The sequence below is a fragment of the Lampris incognitus genome, chromosome 19 (assembly GCF_029633865.1).
Source record: "Lampris incognitus isolate fLamInc1 chromosome 19, fLamInc1.hap2, whole genome shotgun sequence".
NCBI classification, from domain to species: domain Eukaryota; kingdom Metazoa; phylum Chordata; class Actinopteri; order Lampriformes; family Lampridae; genus Lampris; species Lampris incognitus.
Window position 1 is genome coordinate 28,876,791 of NC_079229.1, and position 12,761 is coordinate 28,889,551.

Here is a 12,761-nt window from a genome sequence, read left to right on the forward strand (position 1 = left end):
ATGCTCCGCAGCGCAGCGTCGGTACTGCTGAGGACCAGCGCTAAGATCTCCTCCCTCTGTCCGGTGCCGAGGGTCCGACTCGTACCGAAGCCGCCCCGAAACAGGCCGTTTTCTCTGTCGGTCTGCTTCTACCAGAGGAAGAAGAAGGAAAGTCTTCGGCCGCGGCTGTCTGAAGGGCAAAACATGGGCAGTATTAACAACGAAGAGGTTCTCGCCCCGCTGAGGCTTGCGGTGAAAGAGCAGGTAACTTTTAACGTGTAAATTCACCGTCAACTGGGATCGACGAAGCCGGGTGGGGATGATCCCAAAATGATCTCCGCTCTTACGGTCGCGCACCACCCGGCGCACTGGCGCAGCGTGCTTAGCGTGCTAGCCTTGCTACCGCGGTTGTCAATGAATGAAGACGGGCGTCTGTTAGCATCTTGCTAGTCTGCTGCTTGCTGGCTGACGAACGCACGTCTGCGGCTCCGCTGGCCTCCGTCCGCTGCCACGTTTCACCCGCCGCTGCTGCGGCAGCTGCAGCGGCGGGTGAGGGCAGGGTGGGGTTGGAAGAATAGGCCGGGGCAACAAACAGCTCAGGGTTTTCCAATGGATGCCGGCGAATTGCCAGTTTAATAGCAAAAGTGCCCGGCATGTATAAACTAGAGAGCCGCTCCTCGGAGCTGGGCTGGGGGGATTTTCCAGTGTGCAAACCTCTTGCGTCTTGCCTGTTTCAGGGGGACCTTGTGCGCAAAATGAAAGAGGAAGGGGCCCCTGATGTGGACATTACCAAAGCTGTGGCAGAGCTGAAAGCAAGGAAGAGAATGCTCGAGGCCAAGGTCAGTCATAAACTCTTAAGACATTACCTCAACTGAGTAATCCCCAGTTTTCAATTTTTGCAATTGAAGAACCAGTTCTACTCCCCCTGAAACTCTCCACGCAGGAACTAGCCTTGCAGCCCAAAGACGACATTGTAGACAGAACCAAAATGGAAGATACTCTGAAAAGGCGATTCTTCTATGATCAAGCCTTTGCTATCTACGGGGGTAAGCATTTCACCATTAGTGGGTACCCTCTAAGTTAACATTGTTGCATGAACTCATAATACACATTGTTTTAAGCATTTTACCACCATGCAGTACTGCTCTTCAGGTGTGAGCGGCCTATATGACTTTGGCCCCGTGGGTTGTGCCCTAAAGAACAACATACTACAGGCCTGGAGGCAGCACTTCATCCAAGAGGAGCAGATTCTGGAGATTGACTGCACCATGCTGACCCCAGAGCCTGTGCTCAAGTAGGTGCAAAGGACAGAATGCTTGAGTACACTTGTTGTGCATTCATGTTATGTGGTAATAACTACCTGCAAGCTGTCAGCTGGGGAAAAACGGATCACAACATTCTCTGGCAATTGTTAAGGTTGGAGTTTTTGTTTGTTTTGCATCTAAGGGCTGTAGGAAGAGAATTCTTGTTGATCATAAGATCGCAACAAAAAGAAGTGTCCGTGTTGATGTAGTGGTTGCCATCTTATGAGGTAAATGTGTGAACATTTTCCCCAGTTAGACTCATTTGGCTTTTCTGCTTCTCCCCCACATTTCATTAACGCAGCATGGAATTGGCCTGCTCTCCAACCAACACTTTGTAGACGCTTTAAATGCTTTCAAAACTTTCACACTCGCTCACAAATGGAAGAGAAGCAACAAGTCTTTATTAGTGGGTTACTTGTTTCTTAGTAAGATGATGTGGGTTAATAGGTCGCAGCTAATGGATGAATACAGTGCCTGGTGGTTCCCAGAGACAGCTCTGAAATGCTTGTCTGTGGGTTTTGATTAACAGGCATATATTAAATCTGCAATTTTATGCATGGGAGCTGCCACCCTAAGCAGCCTTCCATAGCCCGGTTGCAGAGACAGTTTATTTTTAAAGTGTGGAGGTAGCATACATGTAATGCCTTGTTTGTGTATGGTCATAATCAATTATCTGTGTTCTTATGCGATTACCAGGACGTCTGGACATGTGGAAAAGTTTGCCGACTACATGGTGAAAGATGTCAAGAACGGTGAATGCTTCAGGGCTGACCACCTCCTTAAAGGCAAGTCTTAATTCACATCTTCTCTTGTTCCTTTGACTTTAACCAGACCCTTTAAGTTCCCTCACTGTATAGAATATATGTTAACAGAAAAGCAACTTAGAGGAAGGTTTTAGCAAAAGTCATCTGTGATATTTGTTAGTGTCTGTGGGGAGAGAGATGGACATGGTTTGGCCTCAGTGCTGGTTGGCTTGTTTCTGAGTATCAGTTTTGTGCCTGGGGGAGATTGGAAGTGGCCGGATCAGCAGGAATCACACAGGGCTCTCAGACACCGGTTAGCAAAACAAGGAAGGCACAGAGACACCAGCAGGACATTTCACTCTGTTTCAAAAGCATGGCGATGAAACTGTCTTGATACACTTAAATTAGTATTATAATAATAATTCAGTGTGAGTTTAATTTTGTGGAATGTGAATGTATATTTTATTTTTTTGCATACCCAATCTGAAGTGTTTTGTTGAGTTATTCAAGTTGCAGCTACAAAGGAACATAATGTAAATGTATGTTATATTTAGAAAAAACATTTTTCTTTTATTTGACTGTCTTTGAAATGGTAACAGAACACACTGGAACATTGGCAAGAGAACTTGAATCTATGCATGAAGCCATTTTCAATTTCTTTGTATATACCACAGCTCATCTCCAAAAGTTGATGTCTGACAAGAAGTGTGCTGCCGAGAAGAAGGCTGAGATGGCTGAAGTAATCACTCAGGTCAGTGCAGCCAACAAGAATGGTCCTAGTCAGTGATTATAGAGGAACATGATGTAGTTGTGCAGGAATAAAAAGGCTATAAATGATTAACTCAAGCATTTTTTCCCCAATATTGTTTTTCAGATGGACAACTACACCCAGCAAGAACTGACTGATCTGTTTGTGAAATACAATGTCAAGTCACCCACCACAGGAAATGACCTCACAGCCCCAATTTCCTTCAACCTCATGTTTCAGACGTCCATCGGGCCAGGGGGGAATATGTCAGGGTACAAACCAGTATTACATTAACGGAAACCAAAAAATTTTTTTTGCAGCAATGGTTAAATCTTGTTCATATTGTGATAATTAGTAAATAAATTACTCCAAATTTGCAGCTATCTGAGGCCTGAAACCGCTCAGGGAATCTTCCTCAACTTCAAGCGTCTGTTGGAATTCAACCAGGGAAAGCTTCCCTTTGCTGCTGCTCAGATAGGAAACTCCTTCAGAAATGAAATCTCTCCTCGCTCTGGACTCATTCGTGTTAGGTGAGCGAGCCAATGTTTCTCTTAAGGCTTGTTGCAATAGGCAGTTTTACCAAGTTGGTATAGTGTTTAAACCAATATTGGTGGCATGAACTCAATACTGTCAATACCTGTGTATATTATTGTAAAATGAAAGAGCATGCTGTTGAGTAGCAACAACTTAGCTAAAATCACAGAAAGTTTAATCAGTTCAGAGCGATATAGTGTTCACTGTTAAGTACGAGGAGGGTTGCTGTGACTTTTACACTGGGGAAACCAAACAGACCCTGGCCAAGAGGATGGCACAACACAGAATAGCCAACAGAACTCTGCAGTCTACACCCATCTACAGGCCAGAGGCCACTCTTTCAAGGATGAGGGATGTGCACACCCTTGATAGGGAGGAACACTGGTTTGAACAGGGAGTCAAAAGAGGCCATCTATGTGAATAGGGAATGACCATCCCTGAACTGAGTGGAGGCGGCTAAGAGTACATCTGTCGCCATCTTACAAAGCTGGGATTGCAACTGTTCCCCAATCTTCTGAATAGTACACATGACCATTGTAACTGTAGTTAATGGTCACGGTAATTTGCATATGAAACCAATCGTTTTCGGTCGTTATGCCACTGCAGGGGAAACCTGCAGTCAGTTGGGAATGAAGAGGTCACTTAGATGAGTGATAAAAAATTTCTCTCATACATGTCCAGATGAACTTATTCAACTTTCTGTGATTTCCTTACCTGGATTATTGAGCATGCATAAAGAAACTTTGCTAAAATGTTAACACTGTTACAAGTCTGTTACTTTCCCGATATTCAAAGACACAAGTACAAACACTTAATGTCTTTATTCAGAATCTTGTGCAAGTATTTGACCGTTCCTCATTTGTCTGCAGAGAGTTCACCATGGCTGAGATTGAGCACTTTGTGGACCCAACAGAAAAGGTCCACCCTAAATTCCACAATGTGGCCGACCTGGAGATCACATTGTACTCCTCCAAGGCGCAGACCAGCGGCCAGTCTGCCCACATTATGAGACTGGGTGATGCAGTGGAGCAGGTAAGGAGCCACTTTAATAATTTGGCCTCATGTATCCTTAGCAGCAGGTCATCTCAGATCAACTTTGGTCCACCATGGAGATAACCACAGGAAACAAATGGGCTCTTAATGTGATAACACTTTTGGGATACTCTTCCACAGGAGGGTAAACAACTTTATTCTGTGTTCATTTTGTTCTGTCAATTATTTGTACATGAAAGTCAACAGGAATCAGACAGGTGTTCTCCTTGATTAATGGTACAGTGCCCGTTGCTTGCTCTCTTTCTAGCAAGCACGTTTGATGCTGTGTAGACAGTTCAACTGTGCTGTAGTTTTCATCAAGTCTTGTCTTATTAGAGTGAATTTGGAGGAAACTTTTGAATTTCTGTAATATGAGCGTTGTACCTTTTTAATAATTTTTACGTCGTTGGCTACATGCCTGTTGCATATGGCGACAGGCATGGGTGCAAGTCCATGCCCCCGTCCATAGGGTTAGTGGTTATGTCAGGAAAGGCATCTGATGAAAAATTTTGCCAAATCAGTATGTGGAGTGACAAGACCATACCGGATCAGTCGAGGTCCGCATTAACAACGGCCAGTATTGGTGCTGTGCCCTCACAGGATCCTGGATGGAACCTGTAAAATCTGCTGTGGCGACCCCCGAAAAACCGGGGAAAAGCTGAAAGAAGAAGACAACATATCGTTGGCTACAACTAGTCATTATGGACTCAAACTGATGCAGTGCTTTTTTGGGGGGGGGGGGGCGTAAAAGCAGTCAATGTGGACAATGAAATGTGTTAAAGATGTTTTCCTTCTGTCTCTTTCAGGGAGTAATCAACAACTCCGTCCTGGGTTATTTCATCGGGAGGATCTACCTCTACCTCACTAAAGTTGGCGTGGCCAAAGATAAGCTACGCTTCCGTCAGCACATGGACAATGAGATGGCCCACTATGCCTGTGACTGCTGGGATGCTGAGACCAAAACCTCTTATGTACGTCATTCAGGTTAAATGTGTTCAGTGAGACTTCAAGTTGAACAGAAATTATGAAGAACAATTTAAAGTACAGCATAAGAAATGGAGCTAAACGCTCTGCCCTTTTGCAAGTCATGGATCATACCGCTTTTCTACGGCTTGACACTCTTTAGTGAGACACATAAGTCTGTTGAATCTAAATTTACCAAGTCTTTATTTGTTTGGACTCATTAACAAAAGTGCTTCACATCCATGGTACCATGTGTTCTTGTTTCATAACCCAAGATGCAGAGCTTGGACTTACAAACTGATTTTCTTTTAAAGACCCTTAGATCCTCCCCCTTAACTTTTAGTTTTTGTTTTTATTCCTTATCCTCTTGCATGTCTTCGGTTTCTCATTTTCTCACTTGTATTCCCCATTTTACTATCTGTGCCTATATAGTTTGTTGTACAAAGCACTTTTAATAATTGTTGTAAATTACTATATTAAGATTTTGTTTTATTAACATTATATACATGTATGGTCATTGGTAATGGTGTGGCTAAATGTTGTTTGTGTCCATTCCAGGGATGGATAGAGATTGTGGGCTGTGCTGACAGATCATGCTACGATCTAAAATGTCATGCGCGGGCTACAAAGGTCCCTCTGGTTGCTGAGAAACCTCTGAAAGAACCCATATCCTTAATTACCTTGCCTACGTTTAGTATTACAGTTAAAATTACAAGCGCTGGACAACCTCAGAGTCGTCATAGGTTTTACAGTTCCACTGTTGTACTCCATAACTTCTGCACACAAAGTTGTCAATGTCGTCCAGTTTGAGCCCAACAAAGGCGCCATTGGGAAGGCCTACAAGAAGGATGCTAAGCTAGCGATGGAGTATCTTGCTGTGTGCGATGAATGCTTCATTACCGAACAGGAACAGCTGCTCAATGAAACTGGGTGAGTGCTAACAGCCGTCATATGGGGGAAGTTATGGGAACAGTGGATAACCTGGTCATTAAGAATAGTGCAAATGTGTCAGTTGTCAATTTATCTCTACAGGGAGTTTACCATTGAGACGGAAGGCAAGTCTTTCAAGCTCACCAAGGACATGGTGAGCGTGAAGCGGTTCCAGAAGACTCTGCATGGTGAGTTTTTTTTTTTTTTTTTTAATACGAACTCTTGCTAAGGGAACCATTGAGTAATGCTGGTTTTGACCGGGTGCTGTCCCATCTTGTTTGCAGTGGAAGAAGTGGTTCCCAGTGTAATCGAGCCCTCCTTCGGCATCGGTAGAATCATGTACACCATCTTTGAGCACACATTCCATGTCAGAGAGGGTGATGAACAGAGAACGGTATGTGGGGTTGTCTGTGTCAACAGTATTTGTCAAATAATTCTTAGACTTGTACTATTTGGACAGTGAAGAAGAAATCCCGTTTGTCAAAATCCCTTGCTTGCTTATTCTCCTTTTGAAATTTTCAGTCTTGTGAATTTCATTCGAGCAGCATACCAAGTCGGGTTCCTAGCATACATTTATTTAGCCAAAAACAGTAGACCTGTACACTAGTTTAGTTGGAGAATTTGCACTTTATTTATCTGTACTGTTTCTTTGCTGCAGTATTTCAGCTTCCCTGCCACTGTAGCTCCGTACAAATGTTCCGTCCTTCCTCTGAGCCAAAACCAGGAATTCATACCTTTTGTCAAGGAATTATGTAAGTGTCCACTTAATGTGTCTTTTTTTTTTCTCTGCTGGTAAAGAAGATAAATTGTGTTCTGTCTCTAACTGTTTATTTGTCCTCTCAGCTGAGGCAATGACTAGGAACGGTGTCTCTCACAAAGTGGACGACTCTTCAGGGTCTATTGGGAGGCGCTACGCCAGGACAGATGAGATAGGAGTGGCTTTTGGGATCACCATTGATTTTGACACAGTGAACAAGACGCCTCACACAGCCACTTTGAGAGACCGTGACTCCATGAGGCAGATCAGGGCAGAGGTATGTGAATTTTTGTCCCCACTGTCACTCAGAAGATTTGGTTTATTTCACAGAAACGAACTTTTAAGCCTTTTCTCCAGTGTTGCCAAATTATACTTTAACACTAGAATGACCAAGACGGTCATTTATGGCCGTTTTTGGATTTTCAAAGTTTAATAACTTTGTGGGGGAAAAGGATACAGACCTGCTGCTCCCTGAATTCTCCTAAAATTGCACATACTTGCATTTAAAATGAGTTTTAGATCAGTTGCACAAAAAAAAGTTACGATAAGTTCTACCTAAAACGACCATGGACGGTCAACATGGCCGTCTCATAATTTGTGCGTGATTGTGTGCGTCATGTCACTATTTATGATGTGTTTTGGTCGCATCATTTCCTTGGCGAAATTCATTGCTCTGTCCTAGAAACACATTAGTGTTATCCAGTGCAGAGAAATAGTCTAAATTTGATTTTTGATTATTTCCAACATGTCTGGGTACAGACGCCGTTACAGACGCACCATGACTACCACCGACGCGTTGCAGTATTTACAGGTGTTGGACAGTGGCCATTTTAAATTGTTTAAAAATAGTATTATAGTTGTTAAAATAACAGACACACTAACATATACAATGCATTAAAATTTCATTTGGCTATTTATCATGACAGAATATAGAGTTTAAAAATCAGCAGTCATTTTGACAGCCCATGGTCGTTTTAGGTAGGAGTGAAATCCCAGTTGTTCTAGTCTTAAGTGGACCCTCTAACAGCACTAACCGAAAGAACCTAGTATATTTTCCTTACCATTTTAATGGGGCGTCTGTAGTGACAATGTTTGTGAATGCAAGAAGTGCATTTTGAGAGTGAACACAAAACACTTAAAAAATATATTTTTAACTTATTTTTAGCAGGTAAGTCCTGGTGAGATCAGATGTTTTTCTTGGGTGACCAAAACAGCAGCAGCACAGTCAGCTGCAGTGTGTATCCAACAAAATAAAATATTGTCAGATAGACTGAAGGTCGCGTCTTCTCGGCCGTGGCACGTTGGATGTGTGAGCAGTGTGTGTGTGCGACGCGGAACATCTAGCTTGTAATTTCGAAGCCCGTGTTAATTAAGGAGTTTGAACAGCCACACTGCTGGTGTGGGCAGTCATGGTTGATGAATCAGTGAGTGGTAAGAATGATGAATTGAATAATCAGCACACGTTTAAGAGACACAGAAATGACCGGGGGGGGGGGGTTTACAAAGAAAGTCTTTTTCTGTCAATAATTAAGCTGAACTCAACATACCAACTGACTGTTAAGTCTGCTATTATTGAACCCTAACCATTAACATGTGTGATGATTGGCTGTTAAAAACGAGCATAGCACCAAGTTGAATCTGGTCGCTATGAACAATGTTTTTTTAACTACCTATCCCTAATAACTACTAAAGCTTGTACACCGTAGATCTGACAGTGTTACGGACCATTATGCTACATAATCTTTCAAATGTGTTGTTTATCTATATAATGGAAAGCAAACTGCCATTTGTCAGACTGGGAGTTGTCATTTTTAATAGTTGATTAGGTTGTGATTTTAGAATATAGTAAAACCACATGCCTCTCTCTCCCTCTTTCAGGTTAGTGAGTTGCCGGTGATAATCCGAGATCTGGCAAATGGTACCTTGACCTGGGCTGAGGTGGAAAGCAAGTACCCCATCTTTGAAGGGCAAGAGACCAGCAAGAAGGACACAGAATAAACATCTCGCTCATCTGCCAGTCACTTCTCTGAACAGCTACAGACTTTTTGCACATGCATCAGTTGAAAGATTGCGATTGTATTGTGACAAGCTATCGATGTACGCTGAGGGCGCCCTCAGTGTCCCACCCCACTGCGTCACTAGAATTCAATTTCAAAATAAATGTTATGTATTTATGATGCCTAACAACAATTATGGGTAACAAAAGGTTGCAGGGTTTTGTTTTTTTCTTTCTTTCTTACTTTTTTTTTTTTATTCAAACAATTTCAGGGCATCTCCAGATGTTTTTAAAAAGGGAGAAAACTTGTTCAGGTTTACGTCTGGTGTGGAAGGAAACTTTCACAATTCCAGTTTTTTGGCCAGATGGAATGAGTGATTCAAGAAAAGCAAGCAGCACTTAATGGTCAGACATAGGACTAATATTTTCTGTAAAGCGTCTAAAGCATCAAAACTTAACCTGGTCACTAATGTTCAGTGATTCAACACATATAGTAACGCTAACGGTTCTAGGGACTGGGGTTTGATTTCCATGTGGAGCCTCGTGTTTAAAAATCACACCCCCTGAGCGTCAAAGAGTAACGGTACACTTAAAGAGAGTCTGGTATTTTTTTTAACCTATCCCCTATTTCGCTATATTTAGGAGTCAAACTCAGCGATGGGTTGCAGAATCTTTCAAAACTGATTCAGTATTAAGCAAGCTAGCCTCAGCTGCCTGCACTCCTAGCTGCAGTGTAATTCTCTGAGGCAATAACAGTCACCCAATCACGTCCACTAAAGAGCTCTATATTGGTACTCATGGGCTCAAAGTTATGAAAGCGGTCTTTAGAATTTTAGCCACAATATCACTCATGAAAATTAGAAAAGGTATCCATCCATTTCTAATCCAAAGCAGATGTGTCTGTAATCCTGCAAGGAGCGGGTTGTTGCAGGAAGACAGCGGAAATGAGTTGCACGGCACTGTTTCCTCACAGCAAGAAGGTCCTGGGTTCGAACCCCAGGCCATCCCAGATCCTCTCTGTGTGGAGTTTGCATGTTCTTCCCATGTCTGTGTGGGTTTCCTACCACCATCAAAAAGACATGCATGTGAGAGTCAATACTCCTGTCTGTGCCCATGAGCAAGGCAGTAGGAACAAATAACTGGAGTTGGTCCCCGGGTGCTGCATGGCAGCTACCCACTGCTCCTAGCTACACAGCTAGGATGGGTTGAATGCAGAGTGCATTTCATCGCATGTAGTATGCACAAATGACAAAGTGTATTCTATTCCTAAGTGCAAAAAGGAAAATGCAAAAAAGTACCACTGAGCTGAATGACTATCGTTGGATCGTCTTTTCATAATGAAAATGTTTTCAAACACGTCTCATAAAATTCAGGGACCGTTGATGCAAAAAAAGCTTTAAGTGGATGATATTTGACCAGAACTACTGCTGCTAGCTCTCTCAGTACCGAATCAATTTAAAAGATTCTGCTGCCCATCACTTGGCTCGTGATAGGAAAATAGGGCTTAGATTAAAAAAAAGTTTCCCTTTAAGTTTTGAGTGATATGGCTCAATTACAATTAAAGCAATCAATCCTGGATGAACTCAACACTGCTGTGCAAATGTGTCCACATTTCCTTCAATAAATCTGCCAACAATTGCACATCTGTTGGTTGAACTCTCGCATAGACAAGCAGTCCTGAATGCTTATGTCCAAGTACTTTGGTCCACAGACACATCACATGCAGACGGGAAAAAAATGCCACTATGACAACTGTAGAGTCAGTCTGACCCCACCCACCCACCCAACTATTGCCTTTGTCTTGCTTAGGGGATAACTGATGAGGCTATAAGAAAAGTGTTTGCCAAATCGATGATCATAGCGACAATATTTGACTTATAAATGCATGCAAATATCCTTTTTTGATACTTGCATTTAAGACAACAGCAAATCCACCACTATTAAAATTATAAACTCTAGTAGTTTTACTGTCTTTCCAAGAAAACCGATTTTGTCAATTTTGTCTTTACAGCAGCAGCCAAATGAAGAGGAATATAGGCAGGTGTTGGCGAGTTTGAAGCAGCAGTAGCCGTGTCGTGGCTATATGAGCGCTATCTGCAGCTTAGACTCGGGTTCACATAAGATTTCGTGTTTGGCGGTGGGGGAAGATGCTGACAACAGCATTGGCAAAGCAGTTCTGTTCTAAGTTTAATGGATCTTGGATTTACAGAGGTCAGACTGATGGAGATATGGCAGGCCATTTCACCATTCAGTCATTTGAAGGCACTAGGAATGAATGGGTGTGTGAGTCTGTCGGCCCTGTGATGGCCTGGCGGCCTGTCCAGGGTGTCTCCCCGCCTGCTGCCCAATGACTGCTGGGATAGGCTCCAGCATCCCCGTGACCCTGAGAGCAGGATAAGCGGTTAAAAAAAAGATAACGGATGGATGGATAGTCACTAGATATTAGACATTAGTACTTATTTTCTAAACACTAGTCGCTATTGTAAAGTCATTAGTTGCTAAAGATTAGATATTAGTTCTGTTAGAATAAGCACTAGTTACTTTTGATTATGACTAGTCACGTTTGTCTTACTGGTAATTCAATAAACATGCTTTAAATTAGGTACTAGTGACTAAAATAAAAGGCATCAGTCACTGTTATATTACAAGGAAAATACCAAGCTGCTGGTCACATTAGATATCAATATTTCATTAACTACCAGTCACTATATAAAGAACACTAGCTGTTAATCCAATTCTACTAGTCGCCGTATATTAGTTACTAGTAACTATCGACGACTAGTTGCTAGGGTACCCAACTCAATACTTTTTACAGGTTCTGATCAAATTACATCGGTACTACCGAGTCTATTCACATTTAGATTGATCAGTGCCAAGTTTCGGTACCTTGCGAGTTATGTTGCGAATTAAAATAAATATTGTTAAAATTCCTTATGAGCCTTTCAAAAAAATCCCTCCTAGTTTACCGCTTGTTGCAAGTGCGCATCTGGGTGAGCGAGTAGACGTTAGAGAGCGAAACTACATTACCCCTCCCTTAAACCTACAACTTGTTCAAGTCCAACAGTCGGGGCAATGGCGAGCCGGAGACTGCCGCACTTTACCCCAACTTGACTCAGACGTCGCTCACTGCAATACTTGTGATGCGAAATGCAAAGTGGACTTGTTTTCCCCCATGGCGGCACCGTGGGCTGTGTCACAAATTGTGGCTGACCCGAAAGGGAGGCTTAGTACGCGCGCTCGTTAGTCTTCAAAATTCCTTGAATAATAATAATCTGACTAAAATGGAAGGAGTCCGTTTGTCTTTCGATTTTTTTTTCTTTTTTCGTGCTTGTTTACTTATTTTTCACAACTGAAATTACGTTTTTGTCATTACAGTGAGAAAAGTACCCAAAAAAAGGTACCATTGGGTACCGCTACTGAAATCCAGGTACTGGTTCCAGTATTGGTTCAAATGTGAACGGTACCCAACCCCGCTAGTTGCTATTGTGGTATTCACTTGTCACAATTACATTGTTGCTATTCAGTATCGACAAGTAGGTTTTTAATGACATCTAGTTTCTACTCCAAATAAAGACACCAACATGTATGTTTTTGTCCATCCATCCATCCATTATCCCACCCGCTTATCCTGCTTAGGGTCATGGAATGCTGGAGCCTATCCCAGCAGTCATTGGACGGCAGGCGGGGAGACACCCGGGACAGGCCGCCAGTCCATCACAGGGCTGACACACATTCACACCTAGGGACAATTTAGTACGGCCGATTCACCTGACCC

At 42.7% G+C, this 12,761-nt stretch overlaps 2 protein-coding genes and 1 non-coding gene across 3 annotated transcripts in view; 2 read left to right on the top strand and 1 right to left on the bottom strand.

Moving 5' to 3' along the window:
• Positions 1-11,479, top strand: LOC130129713 (glycine--tRNA ligase-like). The gene is made up of 17 exons (XM_056299313.1): positions 1-243; positions 717-818; positions 923-1,025; positions 1,132-1,273; positions 1,980-2,068; positions 2,701-2,777; positions 2,901-3,046; positions 3,155-3,304; positions 4,178-4,340; positions 5,147-5,311; positions 5,862-5,968; positions 6,087-6,233; positions 6,336-6,421; positions 6,518-6,627; positions 6,892-6,985; positions 7,077-7,267; positions 8,869-11,479. The coding sequence occupies exons 1-17, from the start codon at positions 1-3 to the stop codon at positions 8,986-8,988; spliced, it is 2,235 nt and encodes a 744-aa protein (XP_056155288.1). The 3' UTR covers positions 8,989-11,479.
• Positions 1,756-1,891, top strand: LOC130130251 (small nucleolar RNA SNORA84). Its single transcript, XR_008812144.1, has one exon. It is a non-coding gene; the product is annotated as a small nucleolar RNA SNORA84 (small nucleolar RNA).
• Positions 4,354-12,761, bottom strand: part of LOC130129645 (uncharacterized) — a 27,777-nt gene continuing 19,369 nt past the window's right edge. The window contains exon 9 of the mRNA XM_056299236.1: positions 4,354-4,998. The gene's annotated coding sequence lies outside the window, so the exon portion shown is untranslated. The remainder of the gene's footprint in view (positions 4,999-12,761) is intronic.

What these genes read in the sequence shown, in the direction of transcription:
- LOC130129713 (XM_056299313.1), top strand. Translation starts at nt 1, where the DNA reads ATGCTCCGCAGCGCAGCGTCGGTACTGCTGAGGACCAGCGCTAAGATC. An exon ending in GGCTTGCGGTGAAAGAGCAG is followed by an intron (nt 244 to 716) that starts GTAACTTTTAAC and finishes TGCCTGTTTCAG; the next exon opens with GGGGACCTTGTGCGCAAAAT. An exon ending in AGAGAATGCTCGAGGCCAAG is followed by an intron (nt 819 to 922) that starts GTCAGTCATAAA and finishes CTCTCCACGCAG; the next exon opens with GAACTAGCCTTGCAGCCCAA.